The sequence below is a fragment of the Orycteropus afer genome, unplaced genomic scaffold (assembly GCF_000298275.1).
Source record: "Orycteropus afer afer isolate SDZICR_OR568_19922 unplaced genomic scaffold, OryAfe1.0 scaffold00009, whole genome shotgun sequence".
In the NCBI taxonomy this organism is placed as follows: Eukaryota; Metazoa; Chordata; class Mammalia; order Tubulidentata; family Orycteropodidae; genus Orycteropus; species Orycteropus afer.
Window position 1 is genome coordinate 19,864,629 of NW_006921596.1, and position 25,157 is coordinate 19,889,785.

The 25,157-nt window shown below is 45.1% G+C and overlaps 2 protein-coding genes across 2 annotated transcripts in view; one reads left to right on the forward strand and one right to left on the reverse strand.

Moving 5' to 3' along the window:
• The window catches only part of CCDC113 (coiled-coil domain containing 113), a 32,916-nt gene extending 28,503 nt beyond the window's left edge, over positions 1–4,413 (forward strand). Inside the window, exons 8-9 of the mRNA XM_007948093.1 lie at positions 3,179–3,334; positions 4,327–4,413. Of these exons, the coding sequence (XP_007946284.1) occupies positions 3,179–3,334; positions 4,327–4,413 (243 nt within the window). The remainder of the gene's footprint in view (positions 1–3,178; positions 3,335–4,326) is intronic.
• Positions 4,414–4,880: 467 nt separating this feature from the next.
• On the reverse strand, positions 4,881–18,832 carry PRSS54 (serine protease 54). The gene is made up of 5 exons (XM_007948106.1): positions 18,775–18,832; positions 16,316–16,487; positions 10,890–11,148; positions 10,152–10,283; positions 4,881–5,417 (listed from the first exon to the last, which is right to left on the reverse strand). The coding sequence occupies exons 1-5, from the start codon at positions 18,830–18,832 to the stop codon at positions 4,881–4,883; spliced, it is 1,158 nt and encodes a 385-aa protein (XP_007946297.1).
• Positions 18,833–25,157: the final 6,325 nt, after the last annotated feature.

Below are 25,157 nucleotides of genomic sequence, written 5' to 3' on the forward strand. Positions count from 1 at the left end.
CCCATTGTCTTCTCACCTGCATGGTTTCTCTCAAGAAATCCAAGCTTAGTCTTACTGGTTGCCCCTTGTAGGTAACTTTTTGTTTTTCCCGTGCTGCTCTCAGGATTCTTTCTTCATCTTTGGTTTTGGTAAGTTTGATGATGATAAGTCTTGGTGATTTTCTTTTAGGATCTATCCTGTTTGGGGTTCATTGCACTTCCTGAATGGATATATTCTTATCTTTTATCATACCAGGAAAACTCTTCCAACAAATCTTTGACAATTTTCTCTGTGGTTTTATTTGTGTCTTCCTGTTCTGGAATTCCAATGACATGTAGGTTATTCCTTTTGATGGTATCCCATATGAACCTTAGGCTTTCTTCATTTTGTTTTGATCTTTTTTTCTGCTTGATCCCTTTCCAAAGAAGTGTTCAGGTATTTGCCTTCAATCTCCCTAGTTCTGTCATCCATTGATTCAATTCTGCTTCTTTGCTCATTCAATGTCTTATCTATTTCTGAAAATGTAGTATTAATCTTTTGGATTTCTGTGTGTAGATTTGGTATCATTTCTAATTTTTCATTTATTTTGTCATTTCGTTCTTGTATTGTCTTTTGAAATTATTCTAGAGTTTTTTCTGATTTGTCTCTCAATTTAGATACCTAAATATAATTCTTTTGAATTCCTTATCAGGGAGTTTCAATGCTGTGTCTTCCTCAGGGATGTGTTTTGGGTCCGTATCCTGGTCCCTTGTTTCTCGTGCTTTATCTTGCTTCTTTGTGTGGTCTGTGATGCTCTGTTGTCTCTGAGGCATTGTGATGTTTTTGTATTTATATTTAATTGGTGATTGTATGTTGGAGTGACTTGCCCACAGTATTCGTTTTCTTTGTTTGTATGTTATCTACACAAGCAGGGTACTGTGCTGTGCTCCTCTATTTGCTAGTGGGCAGCATTTATACACTCACCACCAGCCTCCTTTCCTGTTGTCAGCCTCTCGTATGTCCCTGACGCCCTTGGCAAATAGAGCCTATTCCTAGGTCCCTGGAATCCGAATGAGAATGCTATCACTTTAAAATCCAAAATGGTTGCTACTTGTAAAGATTCAAAATGGCTGCACCCTCAGTCACTTTAAATATCCAAAATGGCCACTACTTGTAAACATTCAAAATGGCTGCACCTTCGGTCACTTAAATATCCAAAATGGCTGCTGCATGTAAACAATCAAAATGGCTGTGCCCTCCGGACATCAGAAAGTCAACAGCTCAGGTTATCTCCCTCCTTGCTGTTTCCCTTCCTAGTCATAGGCCACCAGCACAGTCGTCCCTGCAGCCCTTGGTGACCAGGGCTGATCTTTTCTGAGGTGAATTCTCAGGTCTCAACACCACTTGGAACTATTCAGGCTATTGGTCCCGTCGGAGTAGCTGACAGTCCCCAGCTCCAACCATCTCTGTACTCACTGTTTTCGTTCAGGTTTTTCCACTAGTTTGTGCCTAATCCACTTCTATATAGTTCCTTTCAAAGCTCAGGGCTCCAGGATTATCTTCTGTATTTCTGTCAAATGGTTTTTCTTTTCTTTGTTGAAGAGGGTCTGTGTTGCTTGTCTGCCTAGTCCTCCATCTTACTGGAAGTCCCTACCCATTGGCTTTTAAATAAGGTGTTATTCAGTTTCCATGTATTAGATTTTTTTCCTTTTTCTTCCTGTTATTGATTCTAATTTGATAGAATCGTGATCACAGAAGATGCTTTATATGATTTCTATGTTTATTAATTTATTGAGGCTTATTTTATGGCCTAATGTATGGTCTGTTCTGAGGAGTGGTCCATGTGCATTGGAAAAGAATGTATTGTGCTGCTATCGAGTGGAGTATTTTGTATATGTCTGTGAGTTCAAGTTGGTTGATTGTGTTATTTGATATTCCGTATCTCTGTTGAGTTTCTAGTTCTATCCTTCATCAAAAGTGGTGTGTTAAAGTCTCCTACTATTATTGTGGAACTATCTATTTCTCTTTTCAGAGCTGTTAGAGTTTGTTTTATATATTTTGGTGCAATGTCATTGGGTGTGTAAATATTTACTATAGTTATGTCCTCTTGATGAATTGACCCTTTACTCATTAAATAATGTCTTTCTTTGGTATCTGTGGTTGATTTTGCCTTAAAATTTATTTTATCAGAGGTTAATATAGTCATTTCTGCTCTTTTTTGGTTACTGTTTGCTTAATATATTTTCTTTCCATCCTTTGATTTTAGCTTATTTGTATCTTTCTAAGATGTGTATTTTGTAGACAACATATTTATGTGTCTTTTTTTTTTTTTTATATACTTTCATTCACTCTTTCTCTTGACTCAAACCAAAACCAAACTCACTGCCACCGAACTGATTTCCGCTCATAGCAACCCTTGTTGAATTTCCCGGGCTGCAAATCTTTATGGAAGCAAATTGCCTCATCTTTCTTCTGCAGAGCAACTGGTGGCTTCAAATCATGAACCTTTTGGTTAGCAGCCAAATGCCTTAACCCCTACACCACCAGAGCTCCTTTTCTCCTGACTAGTACATTTAAACCATTTATATTCAGTGAGATTATAGGTATGAATTTACTGCTGTAGTTTTATTATGCTTTTTTTCCCTGGTGTTGACAGTCTCTTTGTTTCACTTAATTTTATATGCTCCTTGCCTATTTCTTAATTACCATTGAGTTATAAGAATTCTTACATAGTCTGGATTCAAATCTTTTATTAGAGATATGATTTGTAAATATTTTCTCTCCTTGTATGGGGTTCCTTTTTTCTTGATTGTATTGCCTGAAGCATTCACGTTTCTAATTTTGATGAAGTCCCACTTGCCTTTTTTTTTTCTTTTGTCATTGTGTTTTCAGTGCCATACCTAAGAAACTGTTGCCTATTCCAATGTCATGAAGATTAACACCTATGTTTCCTTCTAAGAGTTCTATAGTTTTAACCCTTACATTTAGGTCATTGATCCATTTTGAGTTGATTTTTATTTGTGGTGTGAGACAGGGGTTCTTTTTTTTTTTTTTTCCCCCAAACATGTAGATATCTAGTTGCACCAGACTATTCTTCCTGGGACAAAAACAAAAGACTGTTCTTCTCCCTGCCCCACTGAATGGTCGCGGCAGCTTTGTGAAAACCCTCAAAGCAGAAGCTTCCAGGGTTTCCTGGGTTGAACTGTCTCTCCCTACCCAGGATCGGGCTAAAGCTGAGTATGTGAACAACAAGTTACGGAAGCAGCTGGCGGAGTTCCGAGCACCCCCAGTCATGCTGTATGTCCAGGAGAAGATCATGAATGGGGAGCTGGAGAACAGCATCAAGACATGGGAAAGGAAAGTCGAGATCACAGAGGTCAGTCACAGGAGAAGCCCAAGGTGGCAGTCTTTTGGGCCCTGAACATTTTTGTTTAGGATTTTGTTTTTCAGGGTAAAATTAAAGGTGTTTGTAATGTTCGTGAGAAATCTTAGCAGTTGCTTTGTTATACTAAAATGAAGGATGGTTTTTGTCTTTAAAGCTCCCTTCTCATTGTTAGGTGTAGGGTCTTTTCAGGTACCAGGAAGAGACTTCATAGTAATGTATGCTTTCAATTGCTTATTCTTTTAATGAAACTAGAAGCTTATGATTCCCTGCAACCATTGATAATTTGTGATTGCCACTTTATACATGGGTAAAGCCAGTTTTTTTTTTTTTTAAATAAATAATGTATTTTTAATATACCCAGTACCCAATTCCATGCATGTACATAGTCACCATGGGTCTTTGATTTTAACTAATCTTGCAGCCTAATAAGATACAGTGTGCACAGTAGCACCCTGGGTCCTTGTGAGCCACGGAAGACAAGTGGGCAATGTGGGAATTGTTTACTGGCATCAGAAAGAAGTAAAGTACCAAAACTGCCACAAATCGGGCTGCACACTGAGGTCACTTATGACCTTTAAAACACCATCAGTTACTCAGGAAATGAGTAGGAGCTTAGCATTGTCACATGTGGACCCCGTCTCAGGGCCCATGGTACTTTCTTCTGCCTTTCCTGTGACCACATGGTGCACAGAGTGAATAAGAGCCAAACTTGGACCACATTCAGAGCTGAGAAGTAGCAGAGAATTGCAACAGACACCTCCAACTTTTCACTTCATTAAACAGAAGCATGCTCCTTAGGAGAATCTTGGGGTTGGGTGCTGCTCATGTGCGACCTGGCCCAGCTGCATGCATAGCAGAGCACTGGCCCATGAAAGGTGCCCCACACTGTCAGCAGGGCTGGGTGAGGTCTGCCTTCTGGAGGGCACAATCCGTGACTTAGCCAAATGGCCTTCTCTCCCCTACCCCTTTTTCCTTCTTTGCAGATGACCTTGAGAGGCTACCATAAGACTTGGAATAAAATGAAAACCACTTGTGAGCAGTTGCAGACAACTGGCACCCCTGGGAAATAACCCGAAGAAGGCCTGGCCTTGGCCACAGCTGCAGCCCAAGAAGTGATCCATTAAAGTAATCAGCTATTTTCTAGTCATGGGATCCTCTCACTCCCTGTGCTAATTGGTGTCCCCAGCTGTCCAGCCAGGCTCCGAGAATAGGTACCTCCTGAGCCACATCTGCCCAAGGGGACCTTTCACAGCCTTGACGCCTGGAACTGTCCCCACTGAAAGAATCACAGGGCACGCCCAATGTTTTGACACTTGTTAGCCCACATTTAGTTCACAAGCACAAATGAAAGTGACCTTCCCACATGTGGGATGGGATAAAGGAGGGAGAGCCAGCCTCGCCTATGCTGTGGGCCTGGCCCTGGCAGCCCAGCTCTGCAACTATCAAAAATACAAAAATAGACATCCATACGGTCTGGCAAGTGCCTGGCACTTGGCATTCTAAGCTTAACCTTCAGCTGAGTGGGTCAGCTCCTAGACTAGGTACTGCTGCAAAAGGCACTGAGCAAGAGAAAAAGCATGGTGATTTGCTGGGGCTGGTGTAAGCTGTTCTGACCTGCAATGGACCCCCCGCCTTCCCCAGCCTCCCCCCCATAGTAGTCATAGTACATGGGTTGCATGGCCATCTCTGAAGCCCGGCCTGCCTCCCTCAGACCCTTTTGCCTAAAGTCAAGACTATTCCTAGAGTCTTTTGCTGGCAGCGAATGACTGGAGGGCCACTTTCGTCCTTGGTGGTGCCCTGGGTGCCATCCAGCATGGCCTGACTCAGCATGTGTTTTCTTTGTCATGATGCCCTTCAGCCCGCCGGAAGGAGGGAGCACCTTCTTCCAGTGGTGGAGGGAATACAGGTCAGGGCCAACTCTCTTCGCCTGGGCCTCGATCCAGTCACTGTAGTCTTCCACCTTGGTGTACAGAAATGGGCCGGCGCATTCCTCACTACCTGTGTTCAGGATGCCTCTCAGGACCCAGAGATCCGATTGCTGGAACTGGCAGATCACTGGGTTGCCTGGGTCCCCCTGTGACAAAGGACAGAAGGCTTTAGGTCTTAGGAAAACATGCTTGCTTTGTAAGTATATCCTTATGCAATTTTGGGCACAAGGCAATTTGGTAAAATATCCTGGTGCAATTAGAAATGTCCTACACTAATTCTCGGGAGCTCTGGTGGCATAGTTCCTAAGGCATTTGACTGCTAACCAGAAGACTGATGGTTCAAACCCACCAGCCACCCCTTGGAAGGATGGTTGGGCAATCTTCTTCCGTAGTGATATCGCCTCAGAAACCCAAGGAGGGGTCGCTATGAGTCAAAATTGACTCGATGGCAGAAGGTCGGTTGGTTGGTAGGCTAATTCTCACCGGGATGGGTGTCCAATTTTGGAAATTTCAAATCAAGGCATAGGCAGCAGCCACTACAAACTCCAGCAAGATGACTTTTTCGTTGTTATGCAAATTACTTATGGACTCCTGCACTTTTCCTACAGCTTCCTGGCTTGAGTTTCATTTTCTCGCCCCTTTCCTTCCAGAACTTCGACTAAGTCCTTCCTCTCTGTGGTTTCTCATGCCTCAGAATGCTGGGACATCTTTCTGTTTCGGCCTGCTTTCCCGCTTCCCTTTCTCTGGTCTATCTTGTTTCCATCCTAAGATTAAGCTTCCCCCTCCCACCCACAGTCCTGTGGGTCACGGTGGAGCAAGTCCACAGCTTTCCCCTGGCACTTCCTGTTAACTCACCTGCTCACTGGCCCCTGCCCTGCTCCCGGCCTCCCCCGCTCCCACTGGAGGAGGCAGCTGGCATTCTGGAATTCTGTGGCACAGACCATGTCTCCCTTATGGTGAGTAGGTAGCACACTCAGCTGGGTCTGTGACCCTGGGCAAGTTACTGAATCTCTGAGCTAAAGTCGGTATAAACTTGTTGCTATGGAGTTGACTCTGACTCACAGCAACCCTAGAGGGCAAAGTAGAACTGCCCCACAGAGTTTCCAAGGCTATAATCTTGATAGAAGCACACTACCTCATCTTTCTCCTGTATGGTGGCTGGTGGATTCAATTGCAGCCCTTCAGCTAGCAGCCACAGACTTAACCACTGCACCACCAGTGCTCCAAAGTGGGGATATTCAACAGTTAATGCCTGTTACACACTCAGAGCACTGCACAGTGCCTGGCACCCAGTGAACACTCAATAAAAACTAAACCAAAAAATCAAAATCACTGCTATTGAGTCAATTCCAGCTCATAGCGACTGCCATTGGGTTTCTGAGGCTATAAATCTTTACAGAATTAGATCACCCCGTCTTCCTTCCGTGGAGCAGCTGGTGGGTTTGAACAGCTGACCTTCTGGTTAGCAGCCAAACGCCTCATCCATTCGACCACCAGAGCTCCTTCCAATAAAAACTAGCTACTATTATTTCTGTGTGTATAAAAGGCTATCATTTCTATATGAAAAGTTAAGAAATACAGGAAAGGCAACAAGATAGCTACTAGATACAATTTTTTTGCATGCCCCCATTCCCAACATGCAAAACGAAACCCAAATCCATTGCCGTCAAGTCAATCCCGACTCATGGTGCCCCTGTGTTACAGAGTAGAACTGCTCCGTGGGGTTTCCTTGGCTGGAATCTTTACAGAAAGAGATCGCCAGGACTTATGCCGCAGAGCCACTGGGTGGATTCGAACCTGTAGGTTAGCAGTCCACTACAAACTGCTTGCACCACCCAGGGACCCTCCCAACACACAGGCCCCCAGTTAAAGAAATGTGGCCCTCCCAGGTGGTCTATCTTGGCCCAAGGAAGGGGTCATCATCGCCCAAAGCCTGGCCAGTCACCTCTGACTTGTCTGGCCAGAAGAGAAGCGCTGGTACTGGGACACGGAGGAGGTGCCGTGACAAGACACAATCTGAACAGACTGAACGATGACAAGCAGGAGGGATGGCCACCTCGGCCCCTGCTCATCCCGAGGCCCGGGACTCGTCTGCCTTGAGTTTCCTCACACCCGTGTCCCCCTCAACAGTCCGCCCTTGTTCTGAGGAAGCCACACTGAGCAAAAATGAAGGCGAACAGGGAAAGAAGGGAGCAACTGTGTAGAACGCGGCAGCCAAGCTGCCGTTATGCCTGGTGATCCCTCAGAAGTGGGGGTGGGTTACCCCAGTAAGCAAGGTAAGCACAGGTTGACTTGTGCTTACTTACTAATCTTAGTGCTTCATCCATCCCTGTCAGGGACTGTCAACTGGAAAAGAGGCTTTGACTCTGTAGGAAGGTGCTGTGGGATTGAGAGAGACATGCCAGCCCTACCTGAAAGCAGAATCTTGGATGAAAAAATGTGAAATTGTTCACTGAAGATTAGTAAGTATGCACAAGGAAGCCTGTGCTTACCTTGTTTTTTGGGTAACGTGACTCTGCTCAGAAGGCCAAAGACAGACCCTTGGAAGGGCGCCTGTGCTTCCGAGCAGACGCTAAGGGGGGCTGCCCCGCAGAACCCTTGCTTCCTCAGCTTTCCACATCTACTGTTTGAACTCCCTACTGCCAAACGCTGGGGGACAGCAGGGTTGAGATCGCACCCCAGGGTTCTGACTGCTTACCCATCTGGGCGGTGCCGTTACGTGCTTGACTACTCACAGAAAAGACTACTCACCCAGTAGGCGCCTCAGAAGCCAGCCCCCCCCCCCCCCCGAGTCAGAGCCTTGAAAACCCTGCGGAATGCAGTTCTGCTCTGTACACACGGGGTTGCCACAAGCTATAATCACCGACGGCCACTGGTTTGGTTTGGTTTGGTTTGGGTTACACAGGCTCCTTGCCTGGTCCTGTCACATCTGCTCGGTGCAAAGCAGCCCACCAGCTAGAATGCTGCACTTTCCCGCTTTTCAGCAGTTCCAGCCCCATTCCGTTTTGACTGTGGTCTGACAACTCCAGGAAGAAAGTACGCGATTTAGGACAGACTATTGGATGAATGAGTGTGTGGTGGCCATCCCCAGCCACTGCATGGCTTTGCCGTTTGCTCGTCCACCCGCATGCAGAACACACTGCTTTTGCTCCTCCCCACAATCCTGTGGGGCTGTGACTTCTGAAGCACAAGCAGCTGAGACGTGAGGGACCCGCTGACAGCCCCTCTGGAGTGGCCCCGTCTCAGCTCCCGATGAGGGGCGCTTTCATTTCATACTCTTTTCCTCCGAGACTCAGCAAAAGCCCAAACAGTTGTTAAAATGGGGGGGGGGGTGTCAGAGTAACTCGGCCTTTGTTGGGTTTCTGAGGAGATTTATACCAGGTGTGGGGAGTGTGGCTGCAAGGACCTCTGGGGGTCTGGGCACTAGGAGACATTTCCGAGAAAGGAAAGGATCCTGGGTAGGCAGGTCACCATTGATTTGTCTGAGGCATTTTGCAACCCGTTAAAAAAACAAGTGTGTACAGATGTGCGGCAGTTAAAAACCAATCTGATCTTTGCAGGTGGAATTTAACAAGCTGATCATTTAGAATATAAATGGTTTCATGGAGTCTAAGATGCACTTAAAATTTTTTTAACATCTTTGAAATTGGGAAGTGTCTTTTAATCAGTAGATATTAGAGTTCTCTGCTATAACTGGCAACATATTTTCTTTCTTGATAATATATATAATAATGGTGCACCCTACAATTGACAGTGCATTGAAGGAACGGTTGATGGCAGGGTTTCATTTAGTGGCTATGTCTTCTACTGAATTGAAACAAATTATCTAACTTCAGGAGCCCTGGTGGCACAATGGTTAAAAGCTCAACTGTGAACAGAAAGGTTGCTGTCGGTCTGCTTCCATGAAGAATACAGCCTTGGAAACCCTCTGGGGCAGTTCTTCCCTGACCCAGAGGATCACTATGAGTCAGAACCAAACCGACAGCAACAGATTTTATGTGACTTAAGGAGTCGTTAAGGTCCCGCACGTGGCAGACAGAGGGTCGAGCACCAGGTCATCACTCAACAGTGCTGGATGAACTTGGGAAGGGCAGACGTACTGACTAATGAAAGGACATCCTTCATAATTTAGAAATAACTTTTATAAGAACTGTCTGTAGATGTTTTTTTTCTTTTTCTCTTTCCCTAAAAATCTTGACCTTCTAGATCTTCTGGGAGAAATGACTTTCCCTGTCAGGGCCTAGGTGATTAGCATCTTAGAAAAACGATTTTAGAGAAAAAGAAACCCTGGTTGGAAACCTGCTAGACCTGGTTTGTCTTTTTTCTAAACTAACATTTATTAATCATATGACCCTGGTAAGCCACACTCTCTCTAGGTGTGGACACAAAGGGCCAGTGTTCATGAACTGCATGCATTTTCCTGAGATAACAAGAAGCTACATCCATCCAGCACTCACCTGGGTGGAGGGAGGGGCTTCTCACAGGAATAACCCCCAATAGCTGATATTCAGCAGCATCAGAGGAGGGAGGCCAGGTTCCACAGAAGTTAAATGCGGTGACCCCACATTGCAGACTTGCTCAGAGAATATATGCATGTGTGGTTAGGACTCAGGCTTTCAAATGTTTAGTTAAAAAACATTTGTGACTTAGCCACGCTTACCCACGTAACACTGAAAATGGTGACTGCTTAGTCCATTCAGTAGAATTTTATTGAGTACTTGCTATTTGCCAAGCACTGTTCACCCTGGAGACAGCCTCGAGTCACTGTCCTCAGAGAGTTAAGGTCTCTGTCCTCAGAAAGCTCACCATCCAGCCAGGGGTAGTCCTGGGTGAACAATGATCATCCTCAGCAGTTAGCTTCTACTCCCTCACATTCTTACCAGGCAGATGTTCTCTGTTTTCGGCTCTCTGTGGCTGCAGCAGGCTGTTTTGGGGGGTTTGTAGAAGGGACACACGTCAACGTCTTTCACGGAGATTTTCCTCAGGATGCTCATCGTCATGTGCTTTCCTGTCTGGACCATGCAACAGAGAGTCTAAGAACTGTGAACAAGAAGCTGCTCCCGAAGTCACCTCAACTGCAACTCAAACCCACATGGAAGTGAGCAGAAAGTGTCCTTGAAAACTCTTTTCCTCATAGAAACAGAACCTGAGCCTGAGTTTCTACTGAAAACCACCTTGCTTTGAACTGGAATTTCATGAAAATAGGCAGAGGATATATTCATCCTTCCTCCACATCTACAGAGTACATTTCCTTTTTGTCTTTCCCAAGAATAAAAGAAAACAGGGATGGCTTAGATAAAAAGACAGTCAACCCCATTCAGGGAATAATGGCCCCTCACGCCCCCGTGACCATGTACTCATTCAGGCTCTCCTCTGCCTATGCCCTTCCAGTTTCAGCTGACAGCTAGAGGGAAAAGGGCCAAATGTAAGAAAGGCCACAGAAAGGGCAAGCACCGGGAATCTTGAAAGAAAGGCCGATTGGGTGAGGGTTCCAGCCCAACTCTAGAGACTGGAGCAAACTGAATGATCAAACTGGGATAAGCCCTAATCCTGTTCTTCCAGGTCACCCCCACTGCTAGCACACACACAGCCTCCTCTAGGAGAAGGCAGGCATTAACTGCAGACGTGGGGTTCCATCCTGACAGCCAGCAGTTCCGCAAGGCCGGGAGCTTATGCAGCATCCTGCTGAGGAAGCAGACGGGCTGGACCAGGTCGCTGAACTGCATCGCCGTGTCTGTCTTTAGGAGGGCTATGTTGTTCCTCATGGAGCGGTTGTTGAAGCCCTCGTGGATGATGATGATGTTGACTGGGTACTCTGTGTGGGCTCTCTTCCGGGCATCCATGTTAGCTATGCCGACTATAACGACCACGTTCTTCCTGGAAAGAGAGCAAGGGAAGCTTGAGAGGCCAGGGCACTGAGGCAGCTGCATGCCTCCCTGTGTTCACAGTCATTGTTTCTTGGGCCTACAATGTTAATCCAACTCATCTTCCCTGGGCTACTTTTTTTTTTTTTTTTATTTGGGTGAAAGTTTAATGAGCAAATTCACTTTCCATACAGCAGTTCACACACACGTTATCTCATGACATTGACTACAATTTACCCCAATGCAACAGCTCCCCTCCCACTTCCTGCCGATAGTTACCTCTTCCCTGTGTCCGTCCCTACATGCACTCCTGCCCCCTGGACTACTTTTACTCACTCCTTCAGACTCAGTCTCTAGAAAATCTTCTCTGATTTCCTCCTGAGACTATTGAGAAGTCTTCTATCTTAACTCCACTTGCTCCAGAACTCAAAGATACTCTGTTAACATGGTATTGGGGGTACCTTTCTCCTTGTGCATGGGTTGGTTCGTTGGTTTTTACATAGCTGTGATTATACCAAATATGTAATCTTGACTCTTGTCTTTAGCACCTAACATCTTAATATAAGCGTCTTTCCATCTTTATATACTGAAGTACACTTTAGAGAAATTCCAGTTTTAATAATAATGGAGTAGAGTTGAGTGTTTTCCTCATCTCCTCTTGGGAATCATCCAGAGAGCTACAAGAATGGCAAACACATCAAACATTGTAAAACTAAGAGACACTAGAGGATCCAAACCTCAGAATCAGGGGAAGGGCTCACAAAAGCATAAAGGACAGTAGGAGGCAGGGAGTCAGATATGACACCTACTACCTCAGGACTCAGAAAAAGGCCGGCCGAGTGTGCTTCTCAGCAAAGAAGTAGGAGGGAAAGAAAGAAAACCACCACAGAAATTAAGGCCCAGGTGGAAGCTGCTTACAGTAGCATAGAGACCACAGAAAACAGGGACATAGAAGGTAGGAATGAGAAAAGTGCCTGAAATAAAATGGAAATTAACAAAGATTTTTAAACGTTACAGAGAAGAACAACACATGACTGTTAAAGGAGAACCAACAGACCAAAAGGTTGTAATCAAAATAATGACCGAGAAAAAAAATCAAGAGATAATTTAAGAAAGCTTTCCAGAAATGAGACTTAGGTCTATACTTTGGAAGAGTACTCCACATCCTGCAGAAAAGTGATACAGAATGACAGACCGATGATCACTGAGACATATCCTAGGCAGGCCTGGGCAGGAAGCGGGTGGCTCACTTGTAAAAGGAAAATGGAAGAGAGTTAAACAAATAGGCTCTTAACAGAAGTCTTGGAGAATGTAGGGAAACAACAGGAAGAGTGGAACACCCTGGAATGAATAACAGCAAGGTGCTGATGCCACCTATATGTTCTAGGTGAAGGGAGGGAATGGTCAGAGATGAGCTGTGCCGAGAAGGCAAATTGGCCAGAGGAGAAGCCAGTCCACAGTAAGCCTCAAGGAAATAAGGACCCTGACCCCATTCTCCCCCTCCCTCTGATTTCTTGCTAGTGCTCTCCTTGGCCAAACCCAACAGACACAGAAGACACAGAAGAGAGCCCACTGATATAACCCACACAGGTCACCCTCCTGGGACACAGAACAGGGGGGCAAAGGGTAGAGAATGGATCTGAAGGGGCAAATGGAAGAGACCCAGCATAGCTAGTAGTCCTTAGTGACAAAGAAGCAATCCCTGGGCATCCAGATAAAAAATGATTAAGTCATATTAAGTTTGGCCATATAACTTATTAAGGAGCTCTGGTGGCATAGTCCCTAAGGCATCTGACTGCTAACCAGAAGGCCGGTGGTTCAAACCCACCAGGCACTCTGAGGAAGGAAGATTAGGCAATCTACTTCCATAGAGACACCACCTCAGAAGCCCAAGGAGGGGTTGCTATGAGTCAAATTGACTCAACAGCAAAGAACTTGTGAGAGTGAGAGGGGTTTTAACAACAGGATTCTAGGATAACAGTGGCAACCAGGCCTCTCCCAGCCATTTAGGATATATAGTCACCCTACCTATATGGGGGATAATCAGAATGGCCTCAGACTTCTCCTCACCAAGATTTAATAACAGAAGCTGAGGGATGATGCCTATAATAGCCTCAAGAAAAGAAGGTGTGGGCCATGGATTCTATACTTACATGGTCATTCAGATTTAAGGGCAGCACAAAAAACTTTGAATATGCAAAACCAGGGAAATATGGTTCTTTGGGGCCCTTTGAGAAACTACTTGAAGGCAAACTTCAACCAACTTCAGTACTGAATAAGAAAATCCAGCAAAACGATGGTCAGTAAGTATGGAATCCATTATAATACTGGAATAAAATTAAAAGAAAATTTTTTGAAAGTTATAGATCTAAGTAAAAATGTTACAAACCCTGGCAATAATCAAATGATGTAACTAAAGTTAGAAACGTTGGAGTTAGTGTATACACAGCTCTTTCACCTTTTATAGCCAGGAGTAAAAACATATTATTCACAGTGAATATATGAAGTTGTAAGGGTGTACAATTATGTAAACAGTAAAACACATGTATAATCTATTGAAATTGAATGGTGGTGGGGAAGGAGGGAGGAAGGAAGAAGTGACAAGCTACAAATTCTGATTCTGGTCACAGTAGGGCTTCAAGAGAGGGCTGCCCAGAAAGAAACAGAATTTAGGTTTCTTACATGAGATCATTTCCTGTTGGATCACAACAGAATATTGCCAGGCATAGGGCTGGAAGGTTGCTGGGAGAAGCCACTTAATACCCAGTGGTTGCCGGGTGACCCTGAGTATACCAGTGACCATGAAGCTGGCACCAGACTGGGCAGTGTTTCACTCTGTTGTACATGGGGTCACCATGAGTTGGAGTTAACTCCATGGCAACTAACACCACCACCAAAATGGAAATACAAACTTTCCCAATTTATCAGAAGGAGATTACAAACCAAAACAGAAGCCATAGAGTGAAAATGTAAAATGAGATACCATAAAAACAGAAAGCATACCTGTTCTGGTTCCCTAGTGCCGCTCTGACAAGAGTATACCACAAATGGGATGCCTTAACAAACAGGAGTTTATTCTCTCACAGTTTGGAGGCTTTAAGTCCAAGTTCAAAGTGCCAAGCTCTAGGGGCTGGGGGAAAGCCCCTCCACCTTGGGCTTCAGCTTTGCCTCCTGCTCCCGGCCCACTGAAGGTAAAGGCATCTCTTCACTCAGACAGCTACTGGCTGCTGAGGCTGACAAGCCCAGGGTCGACAAATAAAATGGCAGTCCCGATGTTACCAAACCACACGGCAGGCCATTAATTCAAGTCCATTGTAAGTCCCCAGGTCGGCAGAGCATGGCAGGCTGCTGAACAACGACACGGCTACATGAAGGGTCCAAGCATGTTGTAAGCTAGAGACCATTCCCAAAGCTGTTTCTTACATACGGGAAGCAGATCACATACCCAAAGGCAGCTACTCAGCTACATACAGTAGTTTCCACCATGGAGCTGATTACCAGTCTCATCACGGGGAATACTACATCCAGCTGCCCAGCCACATAACCAGGTCCAGCCAAGCTGACACACAAACTCAACTACCACAATACCTCAATCAACAAGGAAAAGCAGGAGTCATGTTGGTCACATCAAACAAGCTTAATGAATTCAGAGCCAAAAAAAAAAAAAAAGCATTAGGACAAATAAAGACCCTTTGTAATGATAAAAAAAAAATAAAATTCAGTCTCTAGTGAAGACCTCACAGTTATAAATATCTGCAGCAGGTAACATAGTGTTCACAAAGTAAGAACTACGGGAAATATGAGAAGAGGCCAGAAGCTTGTTTGCAGTGGTGGTGGTGGTGGTAGGTGCCGTCAAGCCGGCTCTGCCTCCCACGACCCTGTGGACAACAGAACACAACGCCGCCCGCTCCTGCGTCATCCTCATGGTCCACGCTCTGCTTGAGCCCATCGCTGCAGTCGCTATGTCACTCCATCGCAGTTTATTCAGCTTTCGCAGCCTGGGGAAGATCAAGTAGTCTTCCCTCCACCCCTAGTTTTATATATGAAATTGGACACCAAGGACAGAGAATACACTTTTTCGTTTATCTGTGGGAAGTATTCATATGGACCACATCCATTAGGCCACAAGGACAACCTCAACAAATTCCAAAATAGACCACCATACAGTATAACTCAGCATTAATAACAAAGAAAACAAAACAACCCTCCCACCTGGTGTGCAGTGTGCGCGCATCTACGGCTGGAATATTTTTAAGGCCCAAGGAAAGTATTTTGGGAGAAATGATCTGACTCCAGGACAGCGGGACAGAGCCAGCTGTGGCGACTTAACAAGATAAGCAAGTACAGACCTCTAATGTTAAGAGTCACGATTTAAATGAAATGGGAACAAGTATCCCCTCCCCACAGGATAGGAGGGAAGGGGGCCCGGTGGCATAGGGGTTAAGCACGTGGCTGCTAGAACCCTCCAGCTGAAATGTGGGAGAAAAATGTGGCACCCTGCTTCCATAAAGATTTTCTTTTTCTATTGTGATTTGGGTGCAAATTTACAAAGCAGATTCATTTTACTCTGACCAGTTCATGCACATTTGATTTCACGGCCCCGATCACAATCCCCAACCATGAAAAGCCCTCCCGCCCTCTCCTCCCTGTGACTACTCCTTCCCTGTGCTCTTCTTATCTATGCATTCCTGTCTGTCCAGCTTTCCGTCTTTGGGAATGCTGCTTCCTTAAAGATGAAACACCCACTGCCATGGCGTCCATTCTGACTGAAGCAGACTGCCACGTCTTTCTACTGTGGAGCAGCTGGTGGGTTCAAACCACCATCTTTTGGTTAGCAGTTGAGCACTTTAACCGCTGCACCACCAGGGCTCCTCTGCAAAGATTACAACCTTGGAAACCCTGTGGGGCAGTTTTATTCTGTCCTATAGGGTCACCATGAGTCCACGACCCTGGGGAATCAACTCCATGGCAAAGGCTTCTATAGACTAGATGGCTAATGACGTCATTGTCCAGCCGTGCAGCCCATGGTCCACACAGCAGACTGCGCCACGCTTGGCGACTGGTGGTTTTAGGACCTGATAATGCACTTTTTCCAGCTTCCCAGGCTGTAAAGGGACCAGTGCTCCCCAGCCTACCCCCTTGGCCTGGAGCTGGTGGGCCCCGAAGGTGGGAGTACTGGCCTGTGCTGAAAGGTGGAGGCCACGCTGAGGATCCAGAACTCACTGAGGATGCAGCCGAAAGCCAGGTGGGTGTACCGGGAGTCCTGCAGAGACACCACCCACGGGAACATCTTGCTGTGGACCAGGTTGTCCTCGAGAGTGTCCGGAATGAAAGCTTTCTGGATGCCACAGTCTGCGGAGGGAAGACAGGGCCTCGCTGCTGGGCCAGGAGCTGGCTGCCTCTGGACACCAACACCACAGACCTCAGGAGCGCCCCCTCCTGCTGGTTCCCCACTCCTCCTGCCTCATCATCAGGGCTCTCTCATTCTACCAGCCCGTTTCTTTCTTTATCCAAGAGGGTCTTTTTCCCACACAATGTCTTGGTGGTGTCTTTGAGCCTATAAATAGTGTTAGATTGCCGGTAATACCTTCCACCTACTGAGCTCTTGGGAGTCCCTGGGTGGTGCAGTTAATGCTCCCAGCTGTTAAGCTGAAAGGTTGGCGGTTCGAATATACCATGGAATTGACTCAAAATGCCTGGTGATCTACTTCTGAAAAAACAGCAGTGAAAAACCCTACAGAGCACAGACCTACCCTACCACACACAGGTCACCATGAGTTGGAGTTGTCTCCATGGCAACTGAAGGAAAAAAAAGTACTTACGTGCTAGGCAGTGTGCAAGATCTTTTATATACATTAAAAACAAGCAAAACCCACTGCCATTGAGTTGATTCCAACTCCTAGTGATCCCCATTAGTTTTCCAAGACAGTAAATCTTTACAGAAGTAGACTGCCCCATCTTCCTTTGCAGTGTGGCTGGTGGGTTTGAACTGCCAACCTTCTGGTTAGCAGTCAAATGCCTTAGGCACTGAGCCACATTAGTGTAGTCTGGAGATGTCTGGGAGTTCCTAAGACCTTTTTGAGACCTTACTTATACACATACTTAATAAATATTCTCATAAGAATACCAAGGCATTGTTTTCTATTTTTCATTCTCATTCTCTCATAAGCATACAGTGGAATTTTCCAGAGGCCACTGATGTTATCATGTGATGGTATATTCCTGTGTTTTAAAAATCTTGTTTTAATTTCAAATGTGGTAAATATGAAAAGATACAAGCTTTACAACCCTTTTCAGTCATTAAAGGCTATGGAGGACATCTCCACTGTAAGGCATCATGTCAGACAAACGTCTGTCTGAATTGATACCTGGGAGACTTGGCTGGAACTATGACAGAGCTGGACATTGGTGAGATGATGTCTGCAAGACCATTAATGCCTCAGAATTACCAAAGAACAGACACCCTGACATTGGTCTGATTTTTCTTTGGACGTTGGTAATCTATGTGAACAAGGCATTAACTAGTCCTTCTGAACCCAACCAGAACCTATGCACAGGTCACAGTGATGGCTTTGCCTTTGCAATGCTCTGGTCAGCTAGCTCATTTGACCTCATAAAACCTTCGGAAGGCCAGGATGTAGTGAGGAAATCTGACCTAGATAAAACATTCGCCCTGGATCCCTTGGCTGTGGCTTTTTTAAGAAGGCAAGAGGGCCTGGGCCCTTTCTGTGTGTGTCTAGGTATCCTCTGGACATCTTGGGCTGCAAGGAGGGTGAGGGAGTGGAGAGGACTGAGGAAGACTGATCCTCTGCCTTGGAGGGTTCCCCTCTTTGTATGAATGTGTGTGTGCATGTGTGTGTGTGTGTGGGGGTGTACTCTTGTGTCTCCCAGCTAACACCAGAATAGCAGACAGAGCCAGCTGGGGTGACAGAGAGGTAAGCACAGCCTGCTTTAGTCGGATGCCAGTGACACCTGTCCCTTCTAGGCTGGAAATTTTAGTCCTGGACAACCTGGAGGAAAGGGAGGCGACTATAGCTGTCACTTCTGCCATCTCTTAGACTCCGACAGTCTCCATGGCATGTGTAGCAGTAGGAGTCCAGGCCATCTGCCCACCCTGCTCCTGGGCCTAGCTCTGCAGTTGGGGCTTAGAGGCCCTGTTGATTTTATTATAAAGGCTTCATTGCAACAAGAGTGCTGAAGTACAAGCCAGAGAGAGACCCGGTCCCCAGGTATACTAGATACATCCCATGTCCTATTTCTGCACAGGTGTGTGGAAGACAAACCCCCTCGGACAGTGCCTGGGGGACGTGCCCCAAGAAGAGCAGGGCAGGAGCTGTGGGCAGGGCAGCAGGCCTCTTGCTGGCCCTCTTTGTCTGTCTCTGTAGCCTACAGCTCATTTCCCTAACTGCACTCCCACCCTGCAGACAGACCTGACACCAGGCTGCGGAGACCAGTTTCCTTTGTCCACACCCCACGTCTTTGACTGTTCCCAACATCAGTGCTGCACAGAGCAAAGCTGGGAGTCCTCTTCCCCCGGAGCCCCTCTCTGGGCATTAGGGACCATTTCATTTTCCTGATGATGCCCCCTCTGCCATATTACATGTTCAACCAAAGTCACCCCAGAAGCAGCCCCACTCACTGGCAGAAGACTGGGAAACGCACAGCAGTAACAAGAGCACCCTTCTCATCTCTGCCATCCCCAAAGAGAACTGCAGCAGACACCATGGGCAGCTGTGTAGACAGAAAAGCCAGTGGTGCGGTCATCTTCCTGAACAGACAGGGATTGCTGGCTCCACCCCCAGCGTCAGAGGTCCTGCCTCCTTCCTTTCCCCTGACAAGAGTCCAGGGTTTGGGAAACTGACCTGTCACGTCCCTATTGTGCAGTTCTGTGCAGTACAGAGGCAGGGACCAGCTGTCCAACCCTGGTATTCAGTTAACGATTTGTAAAATGGGCCCAAGGAGAGAAGGCTACCCACACTGCTCCGTTTTCCCCTCAATCCAGCCTGAGCCCTTGGGCTTCGTAGAGAGTTGGGTTTCTGGAAAGGGTTCTTTTTTGATTTGTGGAATTCAACCTTAACTCTGTAGTCATGAAACGCTGCTGGAAAAAAAAAAAAGGGAAGAGTTTAGTCCGGGTTTAAAGTGTATGCTATGGTTTTATCACGCATACTAAACTCTGCTGCCTTAAATACTGCTGGGATTTCTTTCAACTAATAACTGCTAGTAGGAGCTCTGGTGGCATAGTGCGTAAGGCATTTGACTGCTAACCAGAAGGCTGGCGGCTCAAATCCACCAGCCATTCCTCAGAAGGAAGACTGGGGAATCTGCTTCCGTAGAGATACCACCTGGGAAACCCGAGGGGTTGCTATGAGTCAGAATTGACTTGACAGCTGTGATTTTTTTTTTTTTTAAATAACAGTTAGTACTTTCAAACAGTAAGGGACAGCCAGCATGTAGCATTGTAGCCCAGTTAATTCACACAATACCACCATGAGTTAGACACTCTCTTCATCCCCATTTGACAGATTCAGAGACTGACACTCAGAGACACTGGGTACTCGGCCCGAGACCACATAGCTAGAGGGATTCCAACTTAAGTCTGCCTGCATCCAAAGCGTAAGCATACTTCCCCACAATACCAGGCCTAAACCCTTCCTCAAACAATGCACAGCAGCCTGAAGAACCCACTGGTGCAGCTAAGTCACCATGTTCCGCTCATGACACCGGATGTTTCTTGTCGTCAGGATGTTTCTCAGAGTTCTTCTGTGAACTGCTTCTGCTAAAGGAGAAATGAACTCACTCTGGCCTTACACAGCAGAGCTCAACACAGGAATTTCTTCTACCACCTCGTGAAGAATGTTCCATTGTGGCATCACGGTTACCATGGTGTCACCACGTAAGTGTCTGGACTTGGGGACTTAGGAGGAGCCAGGAAGAAAAGCCTGCCTGTTACCTAACCTTGGACCACATTCCCAAAGCCAGGTTCTCTCCAGGTCTGGCTGGATTGGGAAGACTCTCTTTTGCTGAGTCACAAAGTCCTACCTGGTCATGGCCGTGACCTACGTAGCCCCATCAGCACCCACACCACAAATGCCAAGTGTCTATGAGAATTTGTCAGGACTGAGGAAGCCCACAACTTGGGTGCATTTGGTGTTTGCACCCTCACACTCCCAGTGTGGTTTGTTTGAGGCTCAATCCTGTTTTCTTTAGCCCCACTGTTGCGGGTTCAAGCTAAACTACCAGACCAGCTCTGCTAAACCATAGGGTTGGATGGGGCCTGTACTCCAGCCATTGGGAGCAGCTTTGACCTCAGCACAAATGCAAGACTACAGGAAGGTGCTGACAACTTTGTGGTAAGATACAACTTTGTGGTTTGCAGGCTTATGGGTGTAATAGGCCCTTAAGAGAGATTTATCAGCCAGGCAGATGACTGAGTGATGGAAAATAGGATGGCTGGATGAAAAGCAAAGCTTGAGTCAGAGCCAACCAGTTGCTCTCCAGTCTATTCCAACCATGGTGACCCCATGTGTGTGTCACATTATTATTAATTACATAATAATAATATTATTGATAACATTATTATTAATAATTATTAAATAGAACTGTGAGTATCCAATGGCTGACTTTTCAGAAGCAGGTCACCAAGCCTTTTTTCCCAAGGTGTCTCTGGGTGGACTCCAACCTCCAACCTTTCTGTTAGCAGCTGAGTTCATTACTTACAACCGTTTCTGTTTTGGAGGGTAGAAGCCCAGATCAGGGCATCAGATCTAGGGAAGGAGCCCTCCTCATAAGTAGCCCAAGCCGTTGTTTGGCTTGTAGGTGGTTCCTCCCACGGTCTCTTCCCCCTGTGAAGTGTCCTCTTCTGCTCTTTTTAGGACCCATCTCAGAAAAGATTAGGGTTAGGACCCACTTTACTCTGGTATGACTCCATTACTATAACAAAAGAAAACCCCATTTCCAAATCATTTACAGGTACAGGGGTTAAGACTTCCACATAACTTTTAGAAGGGCACAACTCAACCCACAGCAGCCAATGACTGCTCTCGGGGTGCTCATGGGCTCCCCACCATGCTCTGAACACGGGAGGCTGTGCACGCTTCATCCAGGGAGACAGTGATGCGTGGAGTCTTAATTCACTTGGTTGCTTTCCATTCTGGAAAATGGGTTTTCGTGTTCAGTTGGCAGTTTTGAAAAATGTTTTTTTTTGTTTTCCAATAGTTAGTTAGTTATAGATTATAATCTTATTGTTTCCAGGAAAGTTTACACAGTAAATTAGGTTCCCATTTGACAATTTCAGTGACATTAGTTACGTTCTCCACAATGTGGCAACATTCTCTGTAATTCCATTCTGGTTGTTCCATTTCATTGTTATTGTTGTTGTTGTTGTAATGTGCCGTCAACTCGTAGTGACTCCTCCTTGGGTTTCTGAGGCGGTATCACTACGAAAGCAGATTGCCCAACCTTCCTTCTGAGGAGTGGCTGGTGGGTTTGAACCACCAGTCTTCTGGTTAGCAGTCAAGTGCCTTAGGTACTACGCCACCAGAGCTCCCGTTCCATTTCAGAGTGGACTTATTTATTTACTTATTGTTGCTGTTGAAAATACACACAACAGAACATACACTGATCCAACAGTTTCTACCACTTACTGACACTGATTACAGTCTCCAAGTTGTGCAACCGTTATCACCCCCCTTTTCTGAGTTTTCTCTCCCTCATTAACATAAATTAAATGCCCCTTAAGGTTCCTGTGTAATCTTTTGTGTTGTTACCAATTTGACCCCACATAGACCATTCTTAAAAGAGCATAATCCTTAAGGTAGACTTTTTACAGTGGTCAAGCTATTCAATTTTAAGAAGACTTCAGGGGATATTTTAGTTTAAGTTAAAGATTATTTAAGGCAATAGTTTCAGGGGTTCTTCCAGCCCCCTTGGCTCCAGAAAGTCTAGAATCTGTGAGAATTTGACATTCTGTTCTGCATTTCTCCCCTGTTGATCAGGATTCTTCTATGGAATCTTTGATCAAAATGTTCAGTAACGGAGCCAAGCTCTTCTGGTCTTGTGACAAAGGAGGCAGTTGTTCATGGAGGCAATAAGGCACGCATTCCATGTCCCCCTCCTATTCCTGATTCTAGCACTACACAACGTAAACTGTAATGATGGGCACCATTTTTGTTTGTTTTCCTTCTTTCTTCCTTCCTTCCCTCCTTCTCTCACTTTCTTCCTTTCTCGTCTCATTTCTCTTCTTTTTTGTTCTTCTGTTTTTTTGTGCAGCAAAAAGCTAAGAAAGAGCTACGAGTTTCTTGGTATGAATAATGTGATATTAGTAAGGAAAAGGTGTCTATCAAAAACAAAAAATCTGATGACTAAAATAGATCCTGAATCCTATTTAAACTACCTAACCTGAGTAGTAAGGAGCTCTGGTAGCGTAGTGCCTAGGCATTTGACTGCTAGCCAGAAAGCTGGGGGTTCAAACCCACCAGCCACTCTGTGGAAGGAAGACTGGGCAGTATACTTCCATAAAGATTTACCACCTCAGGAACCCAAAGGGGGTCACTATAAGTTGGAATTGAGTCGAAGGCAGTGAGTTTGGTTTTTTCAGTTTTGATTCCTGACTCTTCCTCATCCTCTGTCGCTCCAGGGAAATTTGAGACCAATTGTTGTGCTTTGGATGGCCACCTGCAAGCTTTAAAGAGATACTCTTTCTGTTTGTTGTTGTTGTAAATAATCCATCACAACTTTTTCCAATTCAACTTTCTATAGGTGTAAAACTTTGGCAGAAATTATAATAATCTACTGTGCAACCTTACCTTCAATCCACATGGTATTTCCATCACCATTAACCCCTCCTCCCACCCCTAGTAACCACTAATAAACTTTGTTCTCTGTACATTTATCTTTCCTTGTCTTTTTATATAAGTGAGGTCCTACAGTATTGGTCCTTTTTGTGAGTGACTTATTTCACTCAGCATATTGTCTTCCAGCTCCATTCACATTGCAGCATGTATCAAGACTTCATTTCTCCTACTGACTGAGTAGTATTCCATTATGTGTATGTCTCACATTTGGTTTATCCATTCATTTGTTGATGCACATTTAGGCAGTTTCCACTTTTGGACTTGTGAATAGTACTGCAATGAACATTGGTGTACAAGTCTCTGTTTGAGTCTCTTCTTTCAAGTCTTTTGGGTCTATACCTAGGAGTGGTATTGCTGGGTCATATGACAGTTCTATTTTAGTTTTTTGAGGAACTGCCACTCTGTTTCCACAACAGCTGTGCCATTTAGCATTCCCATCAATGAGTTAAGATTCCAATTTCCCTACATCCTGCCAACATGTTTTGTTTTGTTATCTTAATCATTCTCCAACCTCCAAACTCACTGCCGTCAAGTTGATTTTGACTCATAGTGACCCCCACTGGGTTTCCAAGTCTGTAAATCTTTACAGAAGCAGCCTGCCTAATCTTTCTTCTGCAGAGCAGCTGTTGGGCTCAAACTGCTGACCTGGTTAGCAGCCAAATGCTTTAACCACTATACCACCAGAGTAGCATAGTGCCTAAGGCATTAGACTGCTAACCAGAAGGTTGGTGGTTCAAACCCACCAGCCACTCTGCAGAAGGAAGACTGGGCAATCTACTTCCATAAAGATTTACCACCTCAGAAAACCAAAGGGGTTCACTATGAGTTGGCGTCAACTCAATGGCCGTGAGTTTGGGTTTTTTGTTTGTTTGTTTGTTTGTTTTTTGAGTGGGACTGAAATGGTACCTCTTTGTGGTTTCGAATTGCATCTCTCTGATGGCTAATGACACTGAGCATCTTTGCTCACTGTTTGGTGACCATTTGAATGTTCTCGTTGGTGAAATGTCTATTCAAGTCCTTTGCCCAACTTATGACTGGTTTATTTGTCTTTTTGTTGTTAAGTTGTCAAAGTTTATATATATTTTGGTTACTGGGATCTTGTCAGAGTTATGGTTTCTGAAGATGTTCTCTTAGTAGGTGACTTACCTTTTCATTGTTTTGGTAAAGTTTTTGATGAACAAAAGTCTTAATTCTTATGAAGTCCCATCTATTTATTTTGTCTTTTGCTGTTTGCACCTTTGTTATTATATTAGATAATCCACTGTTAAAAGCTAGGCCTGACAGCACTGCTCCTACTTTTTCTTCTAAGGCTTTTATGGTTTTAGTTTGCAAATTTAGGTCCTTAATCCACTTTTAATTTGTTGTTGTGTATGGTGTACAGCGTGAATCCTGCTTCTGCATGTGCAAATCCAATTTTCCCAGCACCATTTATCGAAGAAACTCTTCTTTCCTCATCAAACAGACTTTTAGCACCCTTGTCAAAAATCAATTGACCTTAGATGAGTGGGTTTATTTCTGGACTCTGAATTCTATTCCATTAGTCTATGTGTCTATTGTTGTACTGGTACCAGTCTGTTTTGATTACTGTAGCTGTGTGGTATGTTTTCAAATCAGGAAGTATGAGTCCTCTTACTTTGTTCTTCTCTTTTAAAATACTTTTAGCTATGGAAAATATTTTTTAAACATGTTGATAATAGTTGTACCACATTTAAAAATCTCTTCTCATTAAATTAACAGAACAAAAAATAATGAAGTACTTCTCCTTCATTTATGTACCGAGCATTTCAAAGCATTGCCTCATGTTCATCACTGGTTTGTTAAACAGCAGACGTGTTAAACAAAGTATGTTGGAGTTACTGTTCCTCCTCATTGTATGCCTTTGGAATCAATAGCACACCTTCTTGAACAGGGATTTTGTCAATAGCTCACGCTGCCTTCTCTTCACATTATATTCCAATAATGTTAAAGCTCATTTAAAGCTTCTTAGTCATGGTATGAAGGGGTGCTAGTGATGCAGTAGGTAAGGCATTTGGATGCTTGCTAACCAGAAGATCGGTGGTTCAAACTCACCAGCTGCTCCATGGGAGGAAGATGAGGCAACCTACTTCTGCAAAGATTTACAGCCTTGGAAACCCAATGGGGGTTGCTATGAGTCAGAATTGACTCAATG

What these genes read in the sequence shown, in the direction of transcription:
- PRSS54 (XM_007948106.1), bottom strand. Translation starts at nt 18,832, where the DNA reads ATGGCAGAGATGAGAAGGGTGCTCTTGTTACTGCTGTGCGTTTCCCAG. An exon ending in CGTTTCCCAGTCTTCTGCCA is followed by an intron (nt 16,488 to 18,774) that starts GTGAGTGGGGCT and finishes TTCCCTCCGCAG; the next exon opens with ACTGTGGCATCCAGAAAGCT. An exon ending in GATGGAACCCCACGTCTGCA is followed by an intron (nt 10,284 to 10,889) that starts GTTAATGCCTGC and finishes TGCATGGTCCAG; the next exon opens with ACAGGAAAGCACATGACGAT.